General features: G+C 40.4%; 1 protein-coding gene across 11 annotated transcripts in view; it reads right to left on the bottom strand.

Moving 5' to 3' along the window:
* Nucleotides 1–26,631, bottom strand: part of ARVCF (ARVCF, delta catenin family member) — a 287,342-nt gene that overhangs the window by 35,694 nt on the left and 225,017 nt on the right. For 10 of the 11 annotated variants that reach the window (XM_026859522.1, XM_026859519.1, XM_026859513.1 and 7 more), the window contains 4 exons: nt 18,608–18,725; nt 17,204–17,375; nt 14,937–14,954; nt 10,493–10,564 (listed from right to left, as the gene is read on the bottom strand). In XM_026859522.1, the coding sequence (XP_026715323.1) occupies nt 10,493–10,564; nt 14,937–14,954; nt 17,204–17,375; nt 18,608–18,725 (380 nt within the window). The remainder of the gene's footprint in view (nt 1–10,492; nt 10,565–14,936; nt 14,955–17,203; nt 17,376–18,607; nt 18,726–26,631) is intronic. The other variant, XM_026859516.1, reaches the window with a different exon arrangement.

The following is a 26,631-nucleotide window of genomic DNA, read 5'->3' on the forward strand; positions in this document are numbered from 1 at the left end:
GCTAAAGGAATACCAGACAGGACAGCCAGAGTAACCCAGACAGACGCTTTAAGTAAGATTCAAGAGATGTCTGTCTAGCATGGAGTTTTGAAAGCATCTGAGTCACACAGGACTCAGAAAAAGCGATTCACATTCCTAATACTCCTAAAGGCAAAGCCTTCATAACACTCACCCGGAGCTGTAACTACTTCCTTTACTTATGCACACACTATTTCTGGAAATCTGGCAAGGGATTTAAATCAACATTACACAATTTTTCTGCCTCAGCTGTTCTGAAACTTTCTGCTGTTCTCTTAACTTGTCAAGTAGCTTTGTCAGCAGAACTTCGCTGCGGTACTTTTGATGGACACTAGAGACAACCGTAACTTTTTTGCAACAAGGTTTTTGTAATTGATTTTGACATGAAATTTCATCTCTAAATTCCGACAGAAGCTCAGTTCCTTTCCCTTGTACTTCACAATAATACTGGTTAGGCAATCAGGACAACTTTCTGATTTGCACCTCTCTTCCAAGTATCATCTCACTTTCTACCGTTACGTGAAAATGGGCAAAAAAGTCTCTGAACTTTCATTGCTGTTGTTTCTTAACTGAAACTGAGTAAGTGGCATGACATAATGCAACAGGGATGGATGGATGCATGCATGCAGTTTTTCACTGCAGTGACTAAGTCCCAAGACTGAGGCAGTTACAGTTATGTGGGCTAAGCACCTCCCCACCAACTCCTGATTTTATTCCTGGCAGGCTTTCTTGGCACATTCTTATTTTATAAACAGTCCTTGAGCAACATCTGTATAATGAGCTATGCTCTGTAATAACAGGCATTCTATTTTAGAGTAACAATTAGAATTGCTCGTAGAATAGAAATGCTAAATGAGACATGCAAAAACGGATACACAAACCGAAGGAGGGGGAAAGAAGAGTATTAACAATTTTTAGCTGGGGCAAACAGTACAGGGAAAGCTGTGAAAAGAAAAAAGTATGATTGACAACTATCACCTTCCAATGTTAACTATTTATTATCAGAAATGTTAGCCAAGTATAAAGGACATGAAAAACCAACCAAAGATTGGGGTCTTAATATCCTGCATTGCCAGAGAGTACAAATTGCTGTAACGGAAGTAAATGTTGTAGCTGGGCTGTAAAACTTGCCAAGGTCTCAAGTTATGTATCAGTTTCTGTATATAGCTGTCTATATGGAGCATCATAAATAATACATTTGAACTCCATAAAAATACACCGTAAGTGTAATACGCATTGCAAGAATACCAAGCAATTCAGAGTATTAGGTATTTTCAAAATACTCTCTACAACATGAACTCCTCAGTCCATTCACACAATATCCCACTGGGGCAAGCCACTACCATCCACCTTTAAGAGAAATTATGTTTTTATTTAATTATTCGATCACTGTGGTGCTAGCAACAGTTGTGATAAACAATACTTTGGCAGAACTTTGCTGTTTTTACAAATGTTTCATGTACCATCTGCACTGGTTATCACAGCAGCAGTGCAAATACCAGTATTTATTATAGCGAAGGCAGTGGAAGTAGCAGACACTTCATGAACACGTTCACTATAGCCCCAGCATCTGAATGCAATTAACTTGCCTAAGGCCACTCGGCAAGTCAGTAGCAATGCTGGAATGTGAAAATGAGACTTTCTTACTTTCAGCTCTCTCTTTTGCTGAAGCTCCAGATCACTCCATCTCCTTAGCTGCTGTAATTACCATGTGCTTGAGTGGAGTTCCTGATGTTTAGTTTTTCATAGGCTACTTTATTATGCAAGTATATATAAGCTGTTCTAGTTTAAGATGTTATAACCACATGCATAAGTCATTTTCTGTGCATTTATAACTTGGCCACAAATTCACATCAAGTTGGAAACTGAATTTACCACCTGGGATTCTAGTTTTTTTGAATATACTGCTAGTTATCGTAATAGATCTATATTCTTGGGTGTCAGCCTCAGGCAAGAAGGAGCTGGAAGCTGACTACTGGAGTTACAGTCCCATGAGAGCCATGGGTGAAAGGACCTAAAAGGCAGACAGGAAGAATCTTGTCTCCAACTGCCAGCTTTTCCCCTCCACACACTGAGGAAGACTAAACATTCAAGAATGCAAGAGAAGGATAAAGAGGAGGAATAGTTGTGGATGTTCATTCACTATTTTCAGGATAACCAAAGTAACTTAGAGGTGACTCAGATTTTTCTCATTCAGAAGGAAGAGTCTGAAACAATTCAGAAACCAAGCTGTCTTCCTAACTGGCATGTGACCTCTAGCTGTTAAGACAGAAGTAGAAGACAAAGGGAAAACGAGGTCTACAGGCAAACAAATTATAAGAGCCAAGAAGCGACAGACAAGAACCACCACCTTATGACTTCATGAAGAGCTTCATATTCTCAACTCTGGATAAATACAGAGCTGAATGAAAAATTCTCATATCACTATAACTGCTCCTCCTGTCTCCTTGTCCCAGCCGTTGTTTCCCACTGCTCCCTCAGCTTAAACTTCAAAGCTACATAGTCTAAAACAAAAAAAGACATTCACACTAGGAAGTGTCCATATTGGGGGTGGGGAGGCATTAGTGGCATTCAGTTATCAGAGTTGAAACTTCTCCAATTTACATTGGTTATATATTCTCCATGAAGCAGAACTCTTCAAATTCCCTACTCAAATCTTCCTGACACAAAAGTAAATCTCTTAACCAGGCAATTTATAGGATAGTCTAGTCACACAAACAAGCTGTCCTTTACTACAGCTGCAAGAACTTTTCTGTTCCACAGATGCCATTTCACCTCTACCAGGAATCTAGCCTGCCTCATCTGTAAATACAATTTTTGTCTGATGTCCCTATGGACGAAGCAAGGGAGTGCAAATCAGAGCTCAGAGCTGCAATGTCAATGCATTCTTCGAAGGGAGAGCGCAACAATTTGACAAACATGGTAGTAATTATCAGAACGCAAAGCCAAAACTATTCTTCACATTCCTGAGCAAACAGATAACACCAGAATAAGAGCTGGTCTTACAACAGTCTCAAATTACTCTCACATGATTTGGTGGAATAACTAAACCCCACACAGCAGCAGAGCTGTGAGAGTCTCAGCAGCACTACTGTACACAGTTACTGTGTAGGGTTTCAGTCGTATCATTTCTCCCAGAAAAAAAGTTTCCTCATAGTCTCTGAAGTAAGAATGTTGTAGGATAGAATTGTATTGACAAGTGAAAAGAACTAGCAGTAGAATTCAGAAAAGTCATACATACTTGTGAAAAGCAAGGTTGAACAGTGAGTCCTTACTGATATTTGAATATTCCTGCAAAAATAACTACTGCAAATATACAACATCAAATGTCTACATAAAAGAAAGTGATCACACCCACCAACGATTATAGTAAAACTACAGATAAAAGGCAGACACGCATCTTCCACCTCAAGACAATGTTGATCCTAAGACAATGCATGCATACATCAGTGGTTAACAAAGATACCTAGTGCCAAACACTGGCTTGTCATACCTAAGTAACCACTGAACTACAAACATCACTTAAGTCATGTGTATGTCAAGAGAGAGCTAAAAAGATACAGCACTTAAAGAAAACCACATTGCACCTACAAATGAACAGTGACATAACTAAACAAGCAGACCGTAAGAGAAACTTGGACACTCAGTGATGCTCAGACATAACTTGCCTCCCTCTACAAAAGTTTACTGACTCCTACACAACAGAGCACTTAATTTTATTAAATTCAGATTCTAGCAATGTAATGCAATACAAAAAGCATAACTGTGCCCTTTAGATGTTTGCCAAGTCGTGTTGCAGCAGCATGCGTCAAGATAAAGGCCCAAAAGATTTTGTCTCGTTGCTGCTGCTTAAGGCATCGCAGGACAATCTCTCACCGTGGGTATCTGTGGGTAAAATATGCTACCTGGGGAAAATCTGCTGCTTTAACTGGTCAGCTAGTTGAATACCTGTTAAAAATAGGTGGGGGTTGTTTTATTTTTTTAAACCTTATGCCACTGAGTTATGTAGAAGGAAACAGGTTGTTCCATGGACAACATCGTTCAAAGGCCAAGCTGCTCAAGGCTTACTACTTGCACAAAAGCAACAAGGGAGAAACAACCCTTAAGAATTGTGCTAATGATTTATTTCATGCAACATCTGTGCAGCAAGCTGAGCTTATCACAAGACAAGACTGTGAATCACTAACTACTGGAACTGCTTTAGCAAAGATGTCCAGCAGCTCTGTATGGGTATGACACAAATCTACCATAGAGAACTCTGATCCTGGCAACAGGCAGCAAGAACTGAGAACAGATAGTGGCAGGGAGCATCGTTACAATGAAGCAGTGTTTGTTCAACAGGTTTCAAAGTCAGCTGTCCCTGAGAAGTGAGGCAGACCCTTCTACTTATTCCTTCTTCCTTGCTGGCCTACATAAAGCTTCTCAAGCAAAAACTGCAAAACGTTTCTAATTGGGTACAATCCTACAGCAAACTTCCTTGTAGGTACCCTGGAGTATTTACTGGGACTAGGATTAAGACAAAAATCAAACAGCTCCTAGCTCTGCAGATGAGTCACCACCACCTATCACTGCTCACTTTATCTAGAGTTTAGAGACAACTGTTTCCTGTAAAAACTCTGTAGAAAGAACAACACTCCTACTGGAATGATTTTTAAGGAATTTTTATCCAGTTAACTATTGATGACAGAATTTTGCATTCCATTTAAAATCAATGCTAAGTGAGTAACAATTACACCCTCTCCATATCTGACTCACACAAGAAATGTACATATCACTAAAACGCAGAAGGTGTCACACTGTGTCAGTACAGGCTACAACTCCTAAAGACTTAGGCCAGGCTACTTGAAATGAAAATAATCACCATTCTGTAATATACCTGGTATTGGTTCAAGTTGCTTGAGTTGTCATGTTAAGAACAACAAGAAGCTGTTTATTTCTTTTCAATGGAAGATGATGTGTCTGGGCAGAAACAAAAGACATAATAGTACTCCTGTACCTTCAATTCACATTCCAGCTGCATCTTCCCATAGGATCTTTCAACCCCCTCAGTTTCAGTCCTAAACTTATAATTTATTTTCTACATACTTGAATTTAACAGATCCATAAAGACCACAAATAAGAGTTTCACTTGTAGAGCACAGCTCAGCAGGCCAGGAAGCAACCCACTGCCATGTTTCTACCCAGCTTTGAACAAGTGGCTCAACACAAGAATTGCAGATCATAACAAGAAAAGCAGAATATTCCAGAAGGATTAGTGGTCAGCTATGGAAAGAGTGTGTATGCAAGAAAGGAAAAATACTCAGGTGCCTGCTCTGAATTCTTCACTGATGTTGGGAAGAGGAATGAGATTTTACAAGTACCAGGCTGGAGAAAGTTTGGCAAGGGCAGGCTCCATATGGGAATTTTCCTATGCAAGGCAATAAATTTTCTCTGACTCAAAGCATTGGAAGACAGATGAGAAATCTTTCACTGCTTTGTAAATTATGAAAAACACACGAGACCAAAATGAACACTCTGCTTAGTAAAGCAACAGAAATAAGACATGCTTAATAATTCTGATTGGAATTCTCAACCATGTGCATGAAATACTTAAAAGATGCTAATACATGAACACGCTACTTGCTCTCATAGAGGAGATGTTCCCAGTCCCTCAAATTCCACAAGCAGGCCGAGGAGGGGTGTGGATCGTACCATTAATCAATCAGCTCTACTCACTTATTCACTATACAACAATCAAAATTAATGATTGAAGGGAGCTGGAAAGGGCAGTTGAGAGCTTGAGTCAACTTGTAAAGATTTAAAGAAAGCAAATTAAAATGGCAGTGAAATGAGGACAGCAGCTAATCGTAATTACAAACCTAAAATCAGAGTAAAGCTTCAGTGAGGTTTTTCTCTCTCCCCACTACATGTTGCCTTTAGCTGAAGATAAATTGCCAGCATTTTTGTAATCTACTAAGTTAAAGTCATTACCCTGACAGTGCCAGGAAGTCTAATTTCCTGGAGCAGTAACACAAAGATTTATAAGTGAATTTAAACACTCACCTTCTGGAATAGAAAAATCTATCATCAGCATCAGACTACACAGAAAGCAACTGAGGATTTCAGATAATGGAGAAATTTCAGCTTCACCTGCTGACAAGCTTACCCAGAATCTTATTCCCTACCTACATTGGCTGCTGACCAGTATAAGTGTACACACAAAGCTGAACTTTCAAATAAATTCAGCTTTTCTGTGAGGTCCCTGCTGCAACAAAATAGACTTGTTCAACTATAAGCAGCCTTAGCACTAGTTTAGTATTTCTGCTTGACTCTCTCCCAAACTTACGTTCCCATTAAAATGGAAGTAATCTTAAATAATCCAAATGGAAATGATAAATTAATAACTGTTTTAATAACGGATTTAAAGGAGAGAATGAGTTAGCTCATCCACCAGGCTGAAACGTAACTGCACGTCTCCTTACAGATGAAAACTTTCAACTCCCTAACAAAACTGAAATCATAGGTGAACTTCAACACCCAAAGCACCTTAAAGCATCTAGTTTCGTGCCATCAAACGCTTTATGTGAATAAACAAGAAGTCATGAGATTTGCTTAAACCAAATAGCACAGCAGTCTGGATTTAATTAGGAATAGCCTGCTGATTCTATATAAAAAGCTGTTTTGGTCTTCTGGACTTTCTCTTCCCATGTTCCATAGCACTGATGAACAGAGGTGGACAATCTAACACCTTCACATCAGGAAGATTAGATGCGACAACCTTTATAACATCTTCAGAGGGCTGACGCATATCAGTGCTGATTCTTTTCAGAAAACCTTATCGTACAGTCTGCCATCTGAGACACTGCCTTCCACTCCAGATATGATTAATCCTGATTTCCCGCACCCCTGTGCATGAGCCTCCTGCCACTCTTCCTGCTTGGAAAGAAGGATTCTGTGAACAAAGCAAAGGAATTGTACTATGCTATGTATTTAATGTGTACACAGGAGAAATCAGCATTCACATTGTGGTAGTGCAGAGCACACACTGCAGGAACAGCCAACACCATCAGTGACCTACTTTATCTTGGGGAAGGGATTTCAGCAAGACTTTTTTTTTTCCTGCCCCCTCACAGAAGCAGCAATTTTTGAAAGTACTAAATTTAGCAAGGTCCTGAGGACAGCATTCATAATTTCTCATCAGTGATGTCCCCTTCTCATATGGCTCTATAAAAGCTTTTATCACTTGCCCCCAAAATTTATCCTCCCTCCCTCTGACTGTCAGAAAAAAACCCCATACGCTCCTTTTAACAAAGAGGAAACAAGAAGCTTCTTTTCCACAGTACTTCCTCATGAGGACAGCAGTACTCTGGACACTGCCAGAGCATATATATTTATTTTTTAATATCAGATGAGACAGCTTCTGAAAGCATTGCAAGTTCTCCCGTCTGACATTATCCAGTTTACCACAGATAACAACCCTGAACTGGAGGCTTTCCCCTGCCAGAATGCCTAGCACATAAAATTATTAAAGGCTTAGAAATGGTTTCAGGGCTGCTCAAATGCTGTGCTGCAGCAAAATCTGATTTCCATTAAAAAAACAAGAGCAATCAGAAGAAGCTCTAGTTCATCACTTTGAAAAAAAAGAATTCATTCATTCATTCATTCATTCATGCCTCTCCCGAACGAACAAATTCCAGGAAAATACCAAAACCAACTAGCATTTAAATTAGGTAATAATTCACAAGACCCTTTGGACTGTTCAGGATACAAACGTGTTCCTAAAGTGTCTTGAACAAATTCTAAGAAAACCTCTGCCTCCCACACAGGCACTAATCCACTCCCACTCACCAACTAGAAACTACGGTTTTATGATGTTCAGCTACAGGATAGGCAGAGATTCCTGCAATTAAAGTGATTTGGAGACCAAGAGAAGCTTCCAGAGACGATGGAAAAATAGGTCTGAACTAGTTCACTGCTGCTAGTTTGTGGATTTTCCAGCAATCATAAGCACACTACCAATTAAGCTCAGTGATCATACCCAAGACTATTTTATAGGGAAATCATGATTTCAGGTTCTCGAAACCTTATCTTTAGAGCCACTGCATAAGCACCGTGGATGTTGACTATAAGATGACAGGGAACTTGACAACACTGCATCCCAGTATTTGTTAACTACCACAGTCTTCCTTTGCTGCACTGCATGCACAAATCTTATTACTGCAGTTTCATTTGCTCACAAAGATTCCAGCTGAAAACTCACTTTAATATGACTTTAATAATACATGAAAGAGATTAATCTATAATTGTTGATTTTTGAAATAGCACTTCATTGTGTCACTCAAACTGAGTGCTTCTGATCATTAAAACTCGCGTGATTTTTCAGTGTTTGTAACGAGATTCTGCTTCAGCTGAGAGCTGATCTCATCAGAGCCAATTATACTCTATGGCATAGATGGACCAGAGCTTTTAAGAGCTTTAAAACTGCAATTTAATTTTTCTTATCTTACTGACCAACTCAAAGTCCTAGCAATCTTGTTAGAACCTTTAATATCCAGGAACTAGATGCTTAGCAGCAAACTACTAGTAAAAAAGTAAACAAAACCACATCACTGAATTTATGTTTTTACTCTTAGCACACAAGCAAATAGTTTCTCATTCCTTTTCCCAAATCAAAGGGCTTCTTTCAAAGTGCTGTGGGATTAATCTGCCCTAATCTAGCATTAGATATGTAGACAGATTAAAAATCTATTTATCTTAGATTAAATGGGGGTATCTTGAAATAATCAAACTAAATCTCCTCAAGAGTGTGTGATTTCTAGCAATTAATAAAGAGCTGTGTAAACTCAAAGAGACAGATACATCTCCCATCAGATATGCCACAACACTTCTACCATTAACAGAGCCACATGAATGATTTTTATCTTATTTTATGCAAAATCTATTTTTTTGCAGAAATCCTTGATTTTCATCTCTCCCCTTTAGTGGCACCTACATTCCAATCACATTTAGAAAGGAATAAAAGTGCTGAAGCCCTCACTACATTTTGCATTCCTTTATTTTTCTGCATCTTTAAGATGTCTCCTTGCTCTGCAGTGTAATCAGTGCCCAGCCCTGAAATGATGGCATTAAAGTGAAGGTTGCTTAGAAGTTTCCTGCAACTCTCCAAATTAGGATGGCATTACACCTTTTAATAGGTGCATTAGCATCTTCTGCAATAATGCACCAAATGAAAACTAATGTTTAGACACTAGCCTAGAAACTGTACCCATTGTAAAGAATGTCTGTAAATAGATTAGATCCATCTATATATTAGGATTAGTTTGCATATCATCAATCAGAGCTTCACTGCCCATGAATTTAAGTGAGAGAACAGCACTTTACACATACAATTATTATACCATTACTATCAGTATTTCTCTAAGGATGTTAGATATGGCCTCTGTTGCTGCCCTCAGTTAACAATAAGGAAACTGAAGCACAAATTAGTTGATTCAATCAAGTTCACTAAAGTAGCGTAATTCAGGTATCCCAAGTCCAAGGATCTCTCCATTGAGTTACACTGTCTCTTCATACTCTCTGAAATTGTACAAGTGATGCAGGAAATTGAAGATTTCCCTGTTGAATAATACTCGGGTAGTTCTGGGTATTCACAGATCATTAAGGTGAGGGTGCTATTGAAGAGCTTTTCCTGCAAGGCTAGGTTGACAGGGTGGCCCCACAGTCGTTGCCATGACAATGGCTGAATCTTTGCAATGTCATTGCCCACACTTCAAATGAAAATCTGTGCGAGTTTCAGAACACTGTCCAATGCTGTAAGAAGTCTGACAAGATCCCAAATCATCTCCTAATCTCCAATTAAAAAGAGGACCACACATGTAGGAAGGGAATGCTGATTGTTTGTGATTTTACTTGCACTAGAGCTGAAATACAAACCTGAAATGCATAACAATTTTTCAGTGAACCTCCCAATTTTGGAAAACTACAAGTACTACTCACTATAGACATGGGGGAATACCATATTCAGAAGACTGACTATGATCAAAGACAAAAAACCTGAATTTATTCCCTGCTGTCACTCTCTAATTCACTGGAACACTGAAGAACTACAGAGATGCCAGGCAAGGGAAAACGTTAGTGATACACACACTCACTCAATGCATTTTGTAACTCCTTACATTCACATCTAGTGCAAGCGATTTGAAAATGGACTTCTAAAGGAAGAGAGCATACACTCACCCCTCTATGGAGTTACAATCACCTAACACCAAATCACAGGGGTTTCTTCAAGATTCCACCGATTCAGCAGCTTTATACAAAAGCTAGTTATATCCAGTATTGAATACCAGATAAGAGCAGGCACTGACACATCCATTATTTCAATTAACTGAATACAAAACAAAGAGATCAGACCAATGTGCTCACATCTCAGGTTCCTTTAAGAGCCTTCAGCTCCCAGACTACTTGTTATTTCCAAAAGCACAAACATTAGCATTACCTTTTGCTGCTTCAGACCGCTTAGGCAAATCAAGTGTATCAAAATTCCTGTCCAAATCTCCATTCTTCTTTCCTGTGCAAAAAAGAGACAACAGATGGAAAAGACTGTCAGCATATTGACAGGTAAGTTACTGTCATGTGCATCTACAAGATGAGAGAAGATACGGACTCAGAATATAAATCCCAGACTACTACCCCCATTCGTACATATCTGACTTGCAATCCAGCTGCAGAGCTGTGGTTTAAGCATGAGCAATTTAGGGACAAAAATCTACTTTCAGGTTGATCCACAAACATTCTGAGTGCTTAAAACCTTGGAAAATCATGCCATTTCCTTTCTTGGCAAAACTCAGAAGGCCAGTATTGACTTCTTGTTTTCAGGGGAATTTTGACCTGAAGCTTAGCTGAAACAGAAATTGAGCAGCAAAGCAAAAAACAACAGACTTGCTTTGCAGCCTCTCTATTCTCAGTGCGACTATCAGGCAGGAAGGCCTAGATTTAATATATTGTACAGACAGCAGCCAACACATTGACCTTGATTTCCCCTTCAATCAATACAGTGCCATTTTGACTATTTATTAGAAGCTAATGAAAATAATTCCATACTTTTGCTAAGAGACAGTTTCAAACCACAACATCAGCTTTAATTTATACAGTTCTTCATAGAAAGCAGAACAAAACCTGGACTTTAGTTTTAGCTGGGCTGGGAATCCGAGGTTATGTAAACAGCTGGGGAGGGAAGGATTAATTTTCATCCCGTCTTCTCCCCCCAAGGAGACACACTGCCATGGGTAAACCAGTACGGATGCTGTGGGATAACCAGGCATCAGAGAAGTACTGACAGCAGAGAATGATTTGGAAAGAAGTGCAGGAATCTGCATGGCTTCTGTGGACACCAGTGTACAATTTAGCTTTCCCAAATTATTCTGAGGGGGGAAATCAAGTTATTTAGTCCCTCTAACTCAAGAGCAGGGAAGGCAGGGGCGGTGGGATGAATTGTTCTGAACTGGTAACCATTTAAGCTGCCAGAGGCGGCTTCTGAACAGGGACTCTACCAAGCTGTTAACGGAGGTTTACAAGAAGGGCAGAGATCTCCACCAGTCAGGATGCTTAAAAGCAAACAGGAAAATGGTCTTTGAAAATGCAATGTGGAGATTAGTCTGACCCTTAAATGGGATTAGGTCACAAAATGGGAAAGACCAATCCCTGCCCTGTTACAGCAGGGAGCCCATACAGCTCCTGCACAGTGAATTCAATGGGCTACTCTACCTTTCCACTTGACAAGAGGATGAATATATGCAGTGAAGAAATAGAGCTTTTAAATACCAATGGAAATATTTAGAAATAGCACGAAGAGGAAAAAACACCAAACGTCAAGGTAGTATTCCATCCTTTCCCTTTCTTTGGGAATATCACACACTTCGTTTTGAAATGCCAACACTGCAAAAAGACCAGCTAGCTTTAACTACTGTGCAAAACAAAACATGCATCTAGAAGTTCTGTTCATCCGAAGTAATTTGCTTAATTAAAGTATGAAAAAGCCCATCGAAGCTGCCAAAAGGTCATGCAACCAGGTACCATGCCACTCCGTGGAAAGGTATCTTTTCTAAAGGAAGGGACAGGAAATAGCTGCACTTTGGAGAACTCCATCAAGTTTTTGCTCCATGAAAGAACAAGAAACACGTTGCTTGGGAAACCAAATACCAGAAAGAAAAAATGCTGTGCATCACCAAAGGACGCTGCATTTCATAATGGCAGCTGAACCCGGTTACTGTCTGCAAACCCTTGCTGACTCTTAGAGCATTGACAGGAAAAAGCAGGGCACAGGGAGGAAAAAAAAAAAAGCACTGAAGGAAGTCAGCGTTTAGGAAAGATTACAGACTTAAGGGAGACCAATAAATATGACTCCATCCTATCTACAAGTAGGACAAACTGTTTTTTCACATGACCCTGAATTTCATGTCTCTGGCATGAGCTAGTTTAAGCCTCGGAACACTTACTCCGAGAGCCAGACCCTATTCAACACAACTACTCATTTCAGTTCTCTCTAATTTAAGCGTTGGGGTTTGGAACTTCTATTAGCCCTGCAGAATTGAGATGGCACAGTAAGAGGTCCCTTCTTTCTAGTGCAACGTTTGGCAAGCAATATGTATTTGTGCACAACTTTTTAAGGACGGGATTGTCCAGGAGAGCAGTGCTGGCTGCTACATCTTTTCAGGGGGCAATGCAGAAGCAGCTGCCTACTTACTAAACCATCTTTCATTAGGACAGCACACTCCACCTGTGCTCTGTGATCTTCAGTCACTCTTTCCCAATTTCTGGGCCAGATTGCAAATGCCAGCCATCTTCTATAAAGCCTTTGCTAGTTCGTCTCAGTCTTTTCAGAAACTAACCCACCTTGCAGGCAAAACCCACATCTGTTCAAATCAGAAGCTGCCAGCTGTTTACAAATGGAAGCAATTCAGAACACAGAGCTCTGACCAAGGGGGTTTCAACTCTACAAATTACTTGAGCAAGGGCCAGGTTCAGAAATACCTGAGGCGCCTACATTTTCCAGGGCTTTCCTATAGAGAAAAGGTGACCAAGCTGCAAGAAGATTCCAAAAGAAATCCTTCTAAAAGGCAAAGGTTTTAATCTGAAGTCCAGCTGGTATTTTTCCCATTTGATTTTTACAGGATCCACAAATACTGGTTTGCAGTTTCTAAAAAGGTGACCCAATTTAGCAAGTTCAAGAGTCACCAATTACAAATCTTTCAGCCATCCCCTGGCCTGACTGATACCATCAGAAAACCAGCTTCACTGCCAGTTTCTGTAACTCTTAACACCACCCATCTGTCACTCAAGCCTGTCTGTCAGTAATGCTAGTGCACAGGGATGCTGAAATGGCCACACTAGCAGGAGAAAAGAAGTTTAAGATCCTGGTTTTGTACATTTCAACTGCTGACCATCTATGCCTCTCCCTGTTCTCCAAGTTTTGCAGCCCAAGGTATGGCAGAGAAAAGATAATAATGTTGGATCAGAAGCATAGCTCCGAACTTTGCCAAGAGACAGACAGTTTTGAACATGCCTGCTGACAGGTCTGTTTTATGAGACCTGGCTGTAGGAATTGGCAGAGCACTCTGGTTTGGGAAAACTGCCTGACATGAGACTTGCTTGTGCAAGACGCAATTTACAGTCTCTGAAACAGTAGGATTAAAATTCTTTCCCTCTCTCTCCCCCTGCCCCCCCCTTCATTATGTAAGAAACAACCAAAACATGACCTTCGGCATTTTCAATCTGTCAGAAACTCAGTATGGACTTTGAAGTGTGACCCAGTGTTATTAACCACTAATGTTGTTGTTGATCTTCCTCAAATGTCATTTTGTTTTACTGGATAATCAAAACAGCTATTCAGCTAGACCATTTTTGCTGAAGGATTAATTTCCAAATGCTTTTTTTCTGGTTAAAAAAGTTGAAGGGAAAAAGATTCTTCATAACAACACCCCCCGCCCCCAACAGTCAATACTGTTCTTGTTAATTTACCCACTGAACCGAACTGCAGCGGAGCAACAGAAAGCAAGGGCTGAGCTCTGTCTTGCCAACATGCCCATCCTCCCCAGGCTCACCACTCATGTCTGAAAGTAGTGTCTTGCAGAACGCTACTGAGCACCATTTGTTGGGTGGAGCAATTAGGTTTGTGGGGTTTTTTTGGTGGTTTTTGGGGTTTTTCCTCCCAAGGTTTCTCCTTTGACTCCACCTCCAGAACCCACTCATCTGAAGAAAATGTCACAAACTGAAAATGACCCTGCCTTTACCCCTAAGTCAGTCTCAGTAACACACTGGAAGTCTCCAGGGCACTCACAGCCTAACAACTTCCCAGCTGAGAAGCCAGGGAGGCAAAGTTTAGCCACAGCCTTGTGTATTCCAATTGCAATTTTACTCACTGCACTGGGATGAAAACTAAAGGGCATATTCCCCGCAGCATTTACTGGGGGTAGCTTTGCTTAGCTAGTCTGAGTGCCAGCAATAAAGATACAGCAGCCCAGGTGTGTGTGCCCAAGCTAACAATATAGCAAGGATCCCTGAGAATACACATCCAAGCTGTGAAGCCTTCATGGCTACTGCTACCCAGACCAGCTAGCAAAGCCAGCTCTTTGATACAACTGGGTTGGCGAGGCAACCTGCGCACTTAAGTGTTCCCTCTCTCATGAGGTCATCAGGCCAGTTGCAAATGCACCTACACCAGGAATAAACCTTGTCTTTTCTATTTGCGCTGTGGGAAGACCAAATTGCAAACGCTCACTCAATTTGAGGATTTCCATGCCTACTGAAATGAACAGGTGGATGCACTGGGGGAGCAGAGGAGAAGGTGAATGAACAAGACCTTGATCTCAGCTCTTAGCCTTGCATGTAAAGCTGAACAAAGCATATTATGGTGATGATGAAAAAGTATTGCAAAGACTCACCTTGATTGAACCACTCCTCTAATTACCAGAAAAGCAGCAAAAGAAAAACAAAAATTTACAGGAAGGAAGAAAATACAAAGGAATAGTCACAAAGAGGTAGAATTTCACAGAATAGGTTCAAAGCCTGAGTGTTACAAGAATACTACAGAACTTCAATCAATTAAAAAAACAAACCAAAACAAGATATTCCACTTTCTCCCTTTTGTTCCTACTGAAAAAACCTCAATCATTAATGAAAAGGTGCTCACAGAACTGAGGGGACAGGATGATCAGCCCTTTGCAGAGGTGTTTAAAATGCCATGATCAATGACCATGAAATAAAATAAAATAAACATAGAAACACTGCAAGATTAAGAGAACAAGAGGGGAGAACTGATCTATTTTGAAGTCCTAGACTAGAGAAAATTAATGCAGGTTCAGATCACATAAATTCAGTATTCACATAAATAGTGAGAAAAGGAAGCTTCTCTTTGTGATTTTAAAAGCACAATTATTATTGTATTTCAATTTTTATTTTTTAAGTCAAACAGTTGCCTGTCTCCCTCTATCCTTCTGATCTACACACTACCAACTGTGAGCTCAGCATTATTACCAGTTATTTCCCTCTAAAGAATTGCACACTTTAAAAAGAATACTGCAAAAAGGAGGGGAAAAAAAAGTTAAAACATACTTCAGAAATTGTCATTTCCCGCTGAACACACAGAGCTAAACCCAAGCTGCCACCAAGTGCCTGCACTGCTCACTGAAATCTGTGGGTTCATCCTCAGTGTCAGATGATTTTGAGACCAATTTGTCCAAAAAGACATGATCAGATGCTTTGACTGATAAACAGAAACTATCAGGGCATACAGACACAGAAAGTATACGGGTCAGCCCCAGAGGAAAGAGGCAGACGCTTGTCAAAGGACAGCCACCTGAGAGCGCTCGCTTTTCGCTGCCATCAAGAGGATGATGACAGTTCTCAATCAGCACATTTCCCTCCTCCCACAGGGCACACTCACAGCTTTTATGTCTAAAAATGTTTTCACTGACTGTGCTGCTCTCAAGCAGCAAAACAACAGGGACCGCAAGTGGCAGGGAACAGGCTCAAGTCAGTGCATGTTCGAGGTTTCCAATGGGTATCACACTGAAGTTTTAGTAATTCACTGTGAGAACAGGCTGGCCAGCCAGGTAAAATTCTTTCTTTACTCCCCCGCCCCCCCCCCAATCATTAAAAGATTCCCATCGATTTTTTATTTTATTTTAAACACAGTTTAAATCTAGCTGATGACAGACTAGTCTGCAAAACCAAGGTCACACTGTGATGACTTCCCTAACACATATGGAAACACGTAACATTTTAATAACATGTACAGGTCAGATAAAAGGAAGAGTAACGTGCAGCACCCAGTCCATCAAGTTCAAACAATTCCATATTGGCTCTTCAGAACCAAAACCTTGCTTAGACCTAGCTATAAATAGAAAGCCAGGATACGAGTACACATGAATGAGAAGAATGGAGCCTAGACACAAAATGGAGTTAATTATATGTGATTTCAGTCTAGAATAGTAATTTCTCTAAAACAACAAAGAAAAAGGATATAATTTGAGTGTCTCTTTCTAAAGTAGAGATGGAAGGGTGGTTACTGAGACTATTAATCCTCTCTTGTAATGAAACTCATTTGCAACACTCATGCCCCAGAGGATAGAACAGGTCTAAAAGTGACTGACAATTAAAAGCTACAAAATCATGTCTGCAATTTAAATTACTGAAAGAGTGACAGAATTAGGAGGTTGTATATTTTGATTGTGAGTGGGAGGGTTGGCTTTTAGTTTGTTTTCAAATGTAAGAGGCTGAAGGCATGGAAGACGTCCAGACAGGACTACCATGCATGGGGATGAACGCACGCTGGCTTGGCTTCCAGAGGCCACGCTATGGAGCCAAGCAAGCAGAATAAGCATAGATCTGATAGATGGAAGAACATAGCAATGCAGAGGAGAGGCAGAGCACGTCCACCTTTGTCCAACAGCAGAGTGTCATCTGTTAGCATGCACCATTCCTATTTCAAGCCAAACAAAACTATAGCAATCACAGAAAAAAATTCCCAAATATCTAGTAGTAACGCAAAAAGGAAGGTGAACACATGCCATGACACCACAGACACGTACCTCCACGAATTGCATCATTCTAAACCAGCATGATGAATGTGACTGCAAGAGCCCTAGGCCTACACAGCAAAATTTACCCCCAAATCCACTTCCAGTTCTGAGCTCTCCGCAACACGTACCTTTAGCTTTTTTCCCACCAAAACAACCAGCATCGTCTTTCTTTTTCTTCTGAGAGCCTCCCATGCTCGTAGTCTGACTGGCATCTAGTTCTTGGTACTTATCAGCTCCAGGGACCTCTTTGTGGACATGATAGGAAAGGTTCCGCATGATGCACACACAGTTCTCCACAGACTGTTACAGAAAAATTTATGTTATTAGAAATATTGCACCTTCTTATTTGCAAACCATTATATTATGCAGTGGAGGTTTGGGAGAATTTAAAAGAAGACCACCTGCCCCAGGAAAACAGCGTAGCTTTCAAGGAAGATTTAGTCAAGACCCCTCAAATTAAGGTTTGTTCTTGTTCTAAAACCAATTTTATTCTTCCAAAAGTGAAGTGCTTCATAAATAGTACCCATTCAAAATGAAAACTCTCTAATCAAATATACCACCTGATCTTACATAAAGAATACAATTCACCAGAAGATCAAAGACACAGCAGAAAATGATCATATAAGGATCTTATTTTAATACAAGCCTCTCTCTCATTTTTCCAACCTTTACTAACTCCACAGGGCCCATTTTATTAAATTTTCTCTGGGTCAAAACCTAGGTCCTGTGAGGATTTAAATGAGAACACACGTCCTGTAGTAATAGCTAATCCATAGCACATAAGGTTCTGACAAGAGCAATGCTCTGTAGGTTGCAATGGAAACCACCAGGTGGTTACAAAATCCTCTTCAAAAATTATCTGATTAAGTGACAGGGCTTTATAATTCCCTTGTACAGTCCATCACATGGTGGGACTCAAAAAGAATAGAATAACGATACTTTACAAGCCTTACTGGTGTTATAAAGCAATAGTATGCTCTTTCTTTTTTAAGCAGGTTAAACTTATGATATTCCTTATGCATATAAATATGCTTTTAAGCACCACAGGATAGATGATGATAGAAACAGATTATTCAAAATCTGCACCTAAAAAAAAAAAAGCCACAAAGAACGTGCTGCTGGCCTGAAGATGTATCTTAATGTCTAAACACTACAGTCTTTAGAGATGGTGCTGAATAAAGTATTTAAAATGGGAACTGACTCCTTTGCTGGTATTGTGCAAAACATAATACAGTGGGATTCAATTCTGATTTGGAGACTGCACTTAAAAATGTCAATTAAGCAACGCAGAACAATAGCAATAATGTCACTGACAATAATAAAGGACTACTCTCCCCACCTATCACAACCACTCGCCTTTGCTCACCTCATCAGCCACACAAGATAACATGACAGAGAGGAAGATAATTACTATATTTTTCTGAGGCAAGCACAATCCCCTTCTGATACCAGCAAACAGAAGTCAGATCCCAATGCAACAATTCAGCCTAAATTAAAGGAAACATCCATTAAGTTTTAATACTCAAGTTCACCTTATTGTCTGTATCCTTCTTGCCAACTGCAGACTGTAGAGCATGAAGGAGGGCATCCACCAAGCCATCACACTCTCTTAGTCTTCTGCGTGCTTCTGATCCATCTGAACTTACATTCCTAACAGGAGAGATTTGAAAGAAAATTTAGCCCTCTAACCTTCACCATAAAGTTGAAGGTGCATTGATTTATACTGCATTTATGAAGAGCCCATTGCCCTGGATGAACAAGTTGGAGGCAAAGCAGTCTGTAGCCTGAATAACCTATTAAAATTCAGTAAAATATGGGCAATGCACACCTGCAACTCCCTGAATCTGAATGGAAAGGGGAACACAGTCACAGAGGTGCCTATAAACACATTTTTCTGAGTTGCTGGCGAGTACAGTGATATACCTTAAACTGGACAGGAATTTTCAGAGCAAACAATACACAAAACAAAAAAATTAATTTCAAAGCCAGAACTTTAATCTGAAAAATACTTTCACCACCTTAAAAAAAAAGTCCCAACACCCACCCCTGAGGATGCCACTCGTCACTGCTCTCCTCTTGGACATCAAACCATTGACCACAACTCTGAGTGTGACCATCCAGCCACCGAGTGCTCCATCCGTCACATCCATGTCTCTCCAATTTAGAGACAAGGATGTCATGTGGAACAGTGTCAGAAGCTCTGCACAAGTCCAGGTAGATGATGTCAGTTGCTCTTCCTTTATCCACCAGTGCTGTAACCCCATCATAGAAGGTCACCAAATTTGTCAGGCACAGTTTCCCCTTAGTGAAGCCATGTTGGCTGTCACCGATCACCTCCTTATTTTCCATGTGCCCTAGTGTAGTTTCCAGGAGGATCCACTTCACAAACTTGCTGGGCACAAAGGTGAGATCTATTGGCCTGTAGTTCCCTGGATCTTCCTTTTTTCCCTTTTTAAAAGTGGGGATTGTGTTTCCCTTTTCCCAGTCAGAGGGAATTTCACTAGACTGCCATGACTTGTCAAACATGATGGATAGTGGCTTAGCCACTTCATCTGCCAGTTCCCTCAGGACCTGTGGATGCATCTCATCAGGTCCCATGGACTCGTGCACCTTCAGGTTCCTTAGATGGTCTCAAACCTGATCTTCTACAGTGTGTGGTTGAAGTGCTGAGTCTTGGACAACCAGCCCAAGCTAGAGTCGACCTACAGATGAATCCTGTATATTTCATAGCTGAAACCATTGTGCTAGTAGGTATTATACTAAGTTATAACAATGCACTTACGCTGATGTAAAAAGTGCTAAAGCTTTGAAGTACTGAAGCCTGAACAACAGGCCCCAAGCTGAAGCTGCTAACTTAGTCTGTAATCGTTAATAAAGTACGTAAACTCGCTAGTGAAAGATGCACCTTAGACAAAATATAATCAGTAGTGAGGAGAGAATGTATCTAACTTCCCTTGTTTGGCCTTGTTCAAGGCTGAGAACCCAAGTATCTGGCCTTGTTAGAAACTCCCTTGGTTTTCCTCCCCAAGCCCTGGCCAGGCTTTGGATAGAATCCAACAGGAGAACGAAACCAGATGTTTTCCGCTCAAAACAAAGTTGCCAGCTATCCTGGCTTGCCGATCTCTGGTATACAAGGCCGGCCCGTTTGCAGTGACTTTGGAAGCCTCACCTACGGGTGGACGCACCGCCTAGGATTTCCCACTTGCCGGGACAGGCTCTGCAAATCCTCGCTGTAACCGGGGCTGCCAGGGACTGGGGTCTGGGCAATGATAATATATGCAAGTGGTGATGTATTTTTCTTAATCTCCATTCTCTCTCTCGTGTAGTAAGGATTTGATGCATTACCCTGTTTTTTCCTGTTTGCTGCTTTAAGTGCACTACTCTTCTTTTTCTTAATGCATGTTTTCAGTATTACACTGTTACATTGGTTATCACTAGTAAAATACTCCTACTCTTTTCACTCTGGTGTCTGGGTTTAATTGGTATCCTTAATCAGCAGAACAGTGGTTCTTCACCCTCCCAGTCCCTGCCTTTGACTTCTGTAACTTGAGCAGTGTGGCACTAGCATTTGCAGGTGAAGACCAAAGCAAAAAAGTCATTGAGTACCTCAGTCTTCTGCATATCTTGGGTAACCGGGTTTCCTTCTGGAGAGGGACCACATTTTCCCTAGTTGTTGATGCCAATAAGATTGCAACCCTGCAGGCATGCTCATGTCTCTAACTCCTCTTGCAATAATTATTCCCTATGCTATGTGCATCTGCATAGAGACATTTAAGTTGGGTCCCTGATGAAGCTGACTTGGTGGCTGGAATTCCCTTGTGCTGCTCTTCAGGTGCTCTCCCACTAACCTGTGACCCCTTCTCCAGGCTCTGGGCATCTATTGCTGGAACTGGCATCAAACTGGTAGGAGTGGGACAGATTGAGGTTTACTTGCCCTGGCAACTTTAGTTTAAAGCCCTCTTCATCAGCTTGGTAAGGTTATGATCAAATATGCTCTTCCCCTTCTCTGACAGATGGACCCCATCAGCCCCCAGTAGACCGGGTTTCTCAAAGCAAGTCCCATGGTCTAAGTAGCTGAACCCCTGGCTGTGGCACCAGTCCTGTAACAAGTTGTATAAAATGGTTCTTCACTTTCTTTGGCCCCACCTGCTCCAGTGAAATCAGATGAGAGTCACCATGTGCAACTGCTGTCTCCTTGATTGCTCAAAGGTTCGCCAAATCTGTTCTGTATCCCCAGCTTTCTGACTGGAAATTACTGCCACCCAGTTTAAATCACGCATTTTGACATTTAAAGCCCACCTTTCACACTGTGTACAGCAGATTCAGCACAAAGCCTGGATCAGAGACATTTAGAAAGTAAAAGGTGACAGTCAGTATGTTTATATGGCTTTAAATTTCTCAAAATACTGCACAAGAGAATGGCACAGGCAGAAGATGCAAGACAGAGCAGTGAAAGGCTACTTGGAATTGTTAAAGTCGCACATATCATGACTGCACAAATTCTTAGAGTGTGTCAAGCAAGCATGCACAGTACATGCTGAAGCCCCAGCCTTCCATAAGCATCAACCTGCTATTACCCAATAAATGTAAAATTCAAGTAAATTTTACAAATGTTGCCATTTTGGGGGGTGGGGAATGGTGGTGGTGGTGGAATGGGATGAAGTGACCAAATGATTCTTAGCAGTGCTCACTGGCACCACCTATATGGAAGGTTTTCTCAGAGCTGTAATGCACTAATTTCAACAACACAGGCAACCCTTTCAGCTTTTAGGGTCTTTGAATTCCACAAACCCATGTAAGGTTAGCTCTCAAAAGCTCAGGATACAACCATTACATTCTGCTATCAGAATCGTGCAGCCAATTTTTCTTTTTAACTAACCAGAGGGACTACCAATCTCCAAGTAATTAATAAATCAATCACGGTCCCCTCCCATGTTCCCCCATCACCAGGCAGACTGGCATGTTAATTGGATGACTAGGAAAAAAACAACATTTTCTCAAAGACCTCTCAAAATCTGAAGACACTTAATTGTGAGTTGGTTGCTGTAACAGCACATTAACTTTCAATTAAGAACACAAATGAAATGCACAGATAAATGAATCCTTTTCCAAAATCCTAACACAGAGCCTCACCTCTAGCAATGGCTGATACAAGCAGGTAAAGTGGATATTAAAATATGATTCCACAGGATATATGGAAGAGAGAATCCTGTGTGCTGTTTTTCCATCTTCAGTTGTACTAATCCTTTTGTATTAAAATCTGAATTTTAATGTAAAGTCTTTATGAAACTGAAATTAAGAGTTCAAATTCTCTGTGATACCTCTCAGGAGTTACAACAATAAACGAGAGTAGCTCCACCTTATAGTACATCCATTGAAGTGGAACATGACTTCTTAAGCCAGTGACAGCAGTGCACTAAAAATGGTCTTATCTGGAGCTGTTCACATTCCCTCATTAAGTCCTAGAAATAGAGCGCTAAAACACATAGGAAACGCTTGCGGACTTAAAAAAATAAATCAATCAAATTTTGTCAAAATTAGTCCTTCACACCTTTCTTGCCCCATGGTCCATTCATAAGAGATTCTTCTACGGTCCATTTGTGCTACCACACTTTTCCTGGTTTGGTTACAGCATCACAGTATTTTGTATTCTGCTTTCTTATTTCTTGATTTATATTAGGATTAAAGTAGACATTAATAAGGTTGTAACTGAAAAAGATGCTACAAAAGTGCATCAGTAAGAGTGTGGCTTGCTGATATCACTTGCTGTATCTTCAAATATAGAAAAATTTACTGAAAATTAATGCCTCAAGAAAAAATTCCCACATATATCACACATAAATAAGCATGAAAACTCTGCAGGATCAAATTAATAACTAATTAATGCTATGAATAAGTTATCCAGACATCAAAATTTGCAGTTTTAATGTTGTAACTAACATATCAGAAAATACATCCTTATGAGCATCTCATGCAGAAACATCTGCTCTATAAATACCCAACACCCTCAGGCTTCTGCTAGTCCTCCCTCTTTGGGTAATGAGATTCTGACAGCCCATGGGATTTATCTAACATGGAACAACAAAATCCATTTCCTTGTTTGTAACTATAACCCAGACCTACTGGAAAGCTCAGCTCATGTTCTTCTCCACAGAAGCCTAGGCAACAGAGATCTCAGAAAGGCAAAACCCAAGGAGATCAGCACCTGGTTCAGAGAGTCTGCTCTTTCTGCTGCTCCAACACAGCAAAAGGCAGGGAAGATCTCCCAATTCCCACTGGAATATCTGCATTTCAGATACACCCACAAGTATGCCAAATATCCCTAAGAACTAAGCAAAGGTGGGCACAAGTGAAAATGAAGATGGTATGCCTTGAGTAAGTTCTCATCTGGCAGTCCCAGGACAAGTGCTCTCAGGGTTGGTTTCTATGATCCAGAGCAACCTTCAAAAGCTCCTGCAACCCAGGGAAATGCCAGGTTGCATTTCTGCCTTGAGGTGTTAAGGCTCTATACTTATCTACCTCCTTGAAAAACACCAGCTGGTAGTCATCAGTCAAATTCACATCTTTGCTCTTCATAAGGGGCTGTATTGTGGAAACAGAAGCTATTACATGGACAAGAGAGCTAGTATTTGTCATTAAAAAGGCCAGAAGCTGCAATGGAATAGTCAGCCCGGTATCACAGTCCACTGACTGGCGTCAGGAAAAAATCTTTCACATCTGCACTAGAATTCTTGATGCATCTTTCAGATGTATTGCACATTATGCAATGAAAGATGTGAACTAAATCATGCTCCAAAGGAAACTTTCAAAGCAAAATTTCTAAACAGCCTTCTTTCAAGAGTGATAAAAATCAACAAATAGCCAACAGATTCCAGCAGACTTTAACAGAGGATCTGTAGTCATCTTAACACAGGGCGACGCTCCACAGAATGTAAATCCTCGCGCAGGGCAGAAACTTCCTCAAACTCATTACCAGACAGATATGCATCGTACCGTATCCAGACTTGGATAAAGTAGAGCGTTTTGCTTTTCAATGAACTTTTTTATGCATTAGACAACTTTTGGTTTGTATCAGAAGAAAACTAATTCTTCAGTGGATGGAGCGTTTGATACAAGACACCGAATAGAAAACAAAGCTAAAACCCTAGCTGAGGTGCTTGTTAACTCTGTTACTTAGGAGCTAGGTTGCCATGCAACAACTGGAATGGCCCAAAGAATTTGGAATTAAAACATTATCTCAGCAACTTGCTTGCTGAGACAGTTTAATATCAAGAACCTCAACAGATGAAGTCAGAGATACTTTTAAAGTTTGAACAACTTGAAACAGGAACTCTGGAGGGCATCCCCAAAGTGGCCTCTGCTGCTTTCCCTGACCTTTCTGGCTTTTTAATACTTTTCCAGAAGTCCATTAAATGAAAAATGTATTTTAAAAAGAACAATACTATCTTTCTCACATCACACTGCAAAGGATAACAGAAAGCTTCACGGTATGCTTACCATAAATATATACAACATGCTCAAAAGAGCAATTCTAGGAGCAAGATATGGAATTACTGTCTATGTCACTCAAAGTACATACGAAGGAAACCAACTGTATGACTGATTTTATGTAAAACAGTAGAGCACAAATCTCATTCCAGAGATTTTAAATCCCCATCCTTTAGCTGGAAAAAGCTCAAATTCTTGGAGTCCAGACTGTAGACAGGACTACTGTAAGAGGATTTGTAAGGATGTTCAAATATATGCTTTCCCTGGGAAAACAAAACAGAGGAGCACTTGGTAAATGTTAAATAAAAGCAAATACCTACCAGCATAGAAACACATCAGGCTAGGAATCTACTCTGTTGGTATTAAAGACTTCAGAAAATGGCGGGGAATGTGCTGAGAAATCTGTTCATGCTTTAGATAAGGTTATCATTATCACCAAATAATCTTCTTAATAATATGCAAGTCTGAATGTAACATTTACATCTGCAGAGCAGAGTTGGTATTCATCACCTCCAAGACAGGTGAGCTGTTGTTACTATCTGTGCCGCACCAAAATTACCCTCAAGAGAAAGATTTAAAAGTAATTAAATTCATGGCACTTAATTTGCACTATTTCAATGCAAATCATGTAGAAATGCCCCCACTGTGCTCTCCCTAACAGCCTGAAAGATAGAGTGGAGACATGGAGAGCTTCTGTTTTGGGGTTGTTTTTTTAATGAAAAGAAGAAACTTGAAAATATGAGCATCAGAGAGACACATTTTTTCTCTGAACATTAAAACCAGTATTTCCAAGACCACTGCTGTGTCTGCCACCTGGCTGGAAAGGGCCATCAGTTATCCTACAGTGCTGCAGATGAAGCTGAAAGCCAGAGGTCAGAATATTACTCAACACTTACCATCTCACTTCAATTCAGCAGGTGTAAAAAGCATTTTGTTTAGAGACCCAGCTGGGGACAAAGACAACAGGTTGGGGACTTTGTTTTTTATATAAATACAAAGCTGAACTGGAATTTTTTAAGATATCCTCCTAGATATCCATTTCCACCTTTCTCTGGAAGAAGCGTGGACAAGAGCTGAAGCTGAGACAGTGATGAGCTCTTTTCAACAGCCTCTCTGTGCACACTGCAGGGTCTCAGATTGCCCAAATGAATCCTACTTTTTACTACTGTAAACAACCTCCTAATAGTTATTTTTGTATTGTCAGGCTAGAAAATAACACTGACTCCTATACAGTCTGTCTCAGGACTGTTGAAGTAGATAAGGATACCTGTGGTCATTACAAGTCAGGGCATTACAAATGACTGGGGTAGACTGAAAGAGTGGCGCTTCCTAAGTGTGCTGAGTTACAGCAGTGCTGTGGCAGAGCTGACAGACAGTACACACACCTTACTAGACCCTGACTAACACCATCACTGAGGCTTCATTGTCCAGACACCGAGTTTTATATATTTCAGCTGATAAAAAACTACAAGGTTCTCACAGGTCTAATTTAAATACATTAGTTGTTCTATCCAGCCACTCTGACAGTCAGAACCCTTGCTATAAAAACACGTTTCCGCACCCACACTTTGCTTCACTATTAAGAAATTCCTATTTGGATGTCAGCCAAAGGAGATTGATAAATAATAGTTGTAGTAAATGTACTCTATTTCCAAGCATATTTCTAGGTACTGTATGTCCCAAAGGAGGAATACACAGCATTTAAAAATCATTCCATTATTTCATGCAGAAATAGAATGAATTCCATACTTCAGTTCACATGAAATACCAGAAAGTTTAATTGGTATTAAGTTCATTGTTCCGAAAATAGGAGAGAAAAAGAAAGAAACTGCCTGTACCGCAAAGATAACCTGATCCAGGCAGCACTGGTCAAAGAGCCCTGTACAATGCGATGGAGTTTGGGAGCAGACAGCTGAACTGGAAATTAAGCAGAGAATATGGTAAAGAAAATATTAAGAAGTCAAATTCCAAATGAAAAACAGAAAGATAGGGGAGCTTTACTGATGGTGGTGTTAGGTAGGGAACAGCTGTTCAACTGAGAAAAGCTCTATCAGATCTGGGCAGGAGA

The sequence above is a fragment of the Athene cunicularia genome (genome assembly GCF_003259725.1).
Source record: "Athene cunicularia isolate RWA chromosome 15 unlocalized genomic scaffold, athCun1 chr15_part1, whole genome shotgun sequence".
Classification (NCBI taxonomy): domain Eukaryota; kingdom Metazoa; phylum Chordata; class Aves; order Strigiformes; family Strigidae; genus Athene; species Athene cunicularia.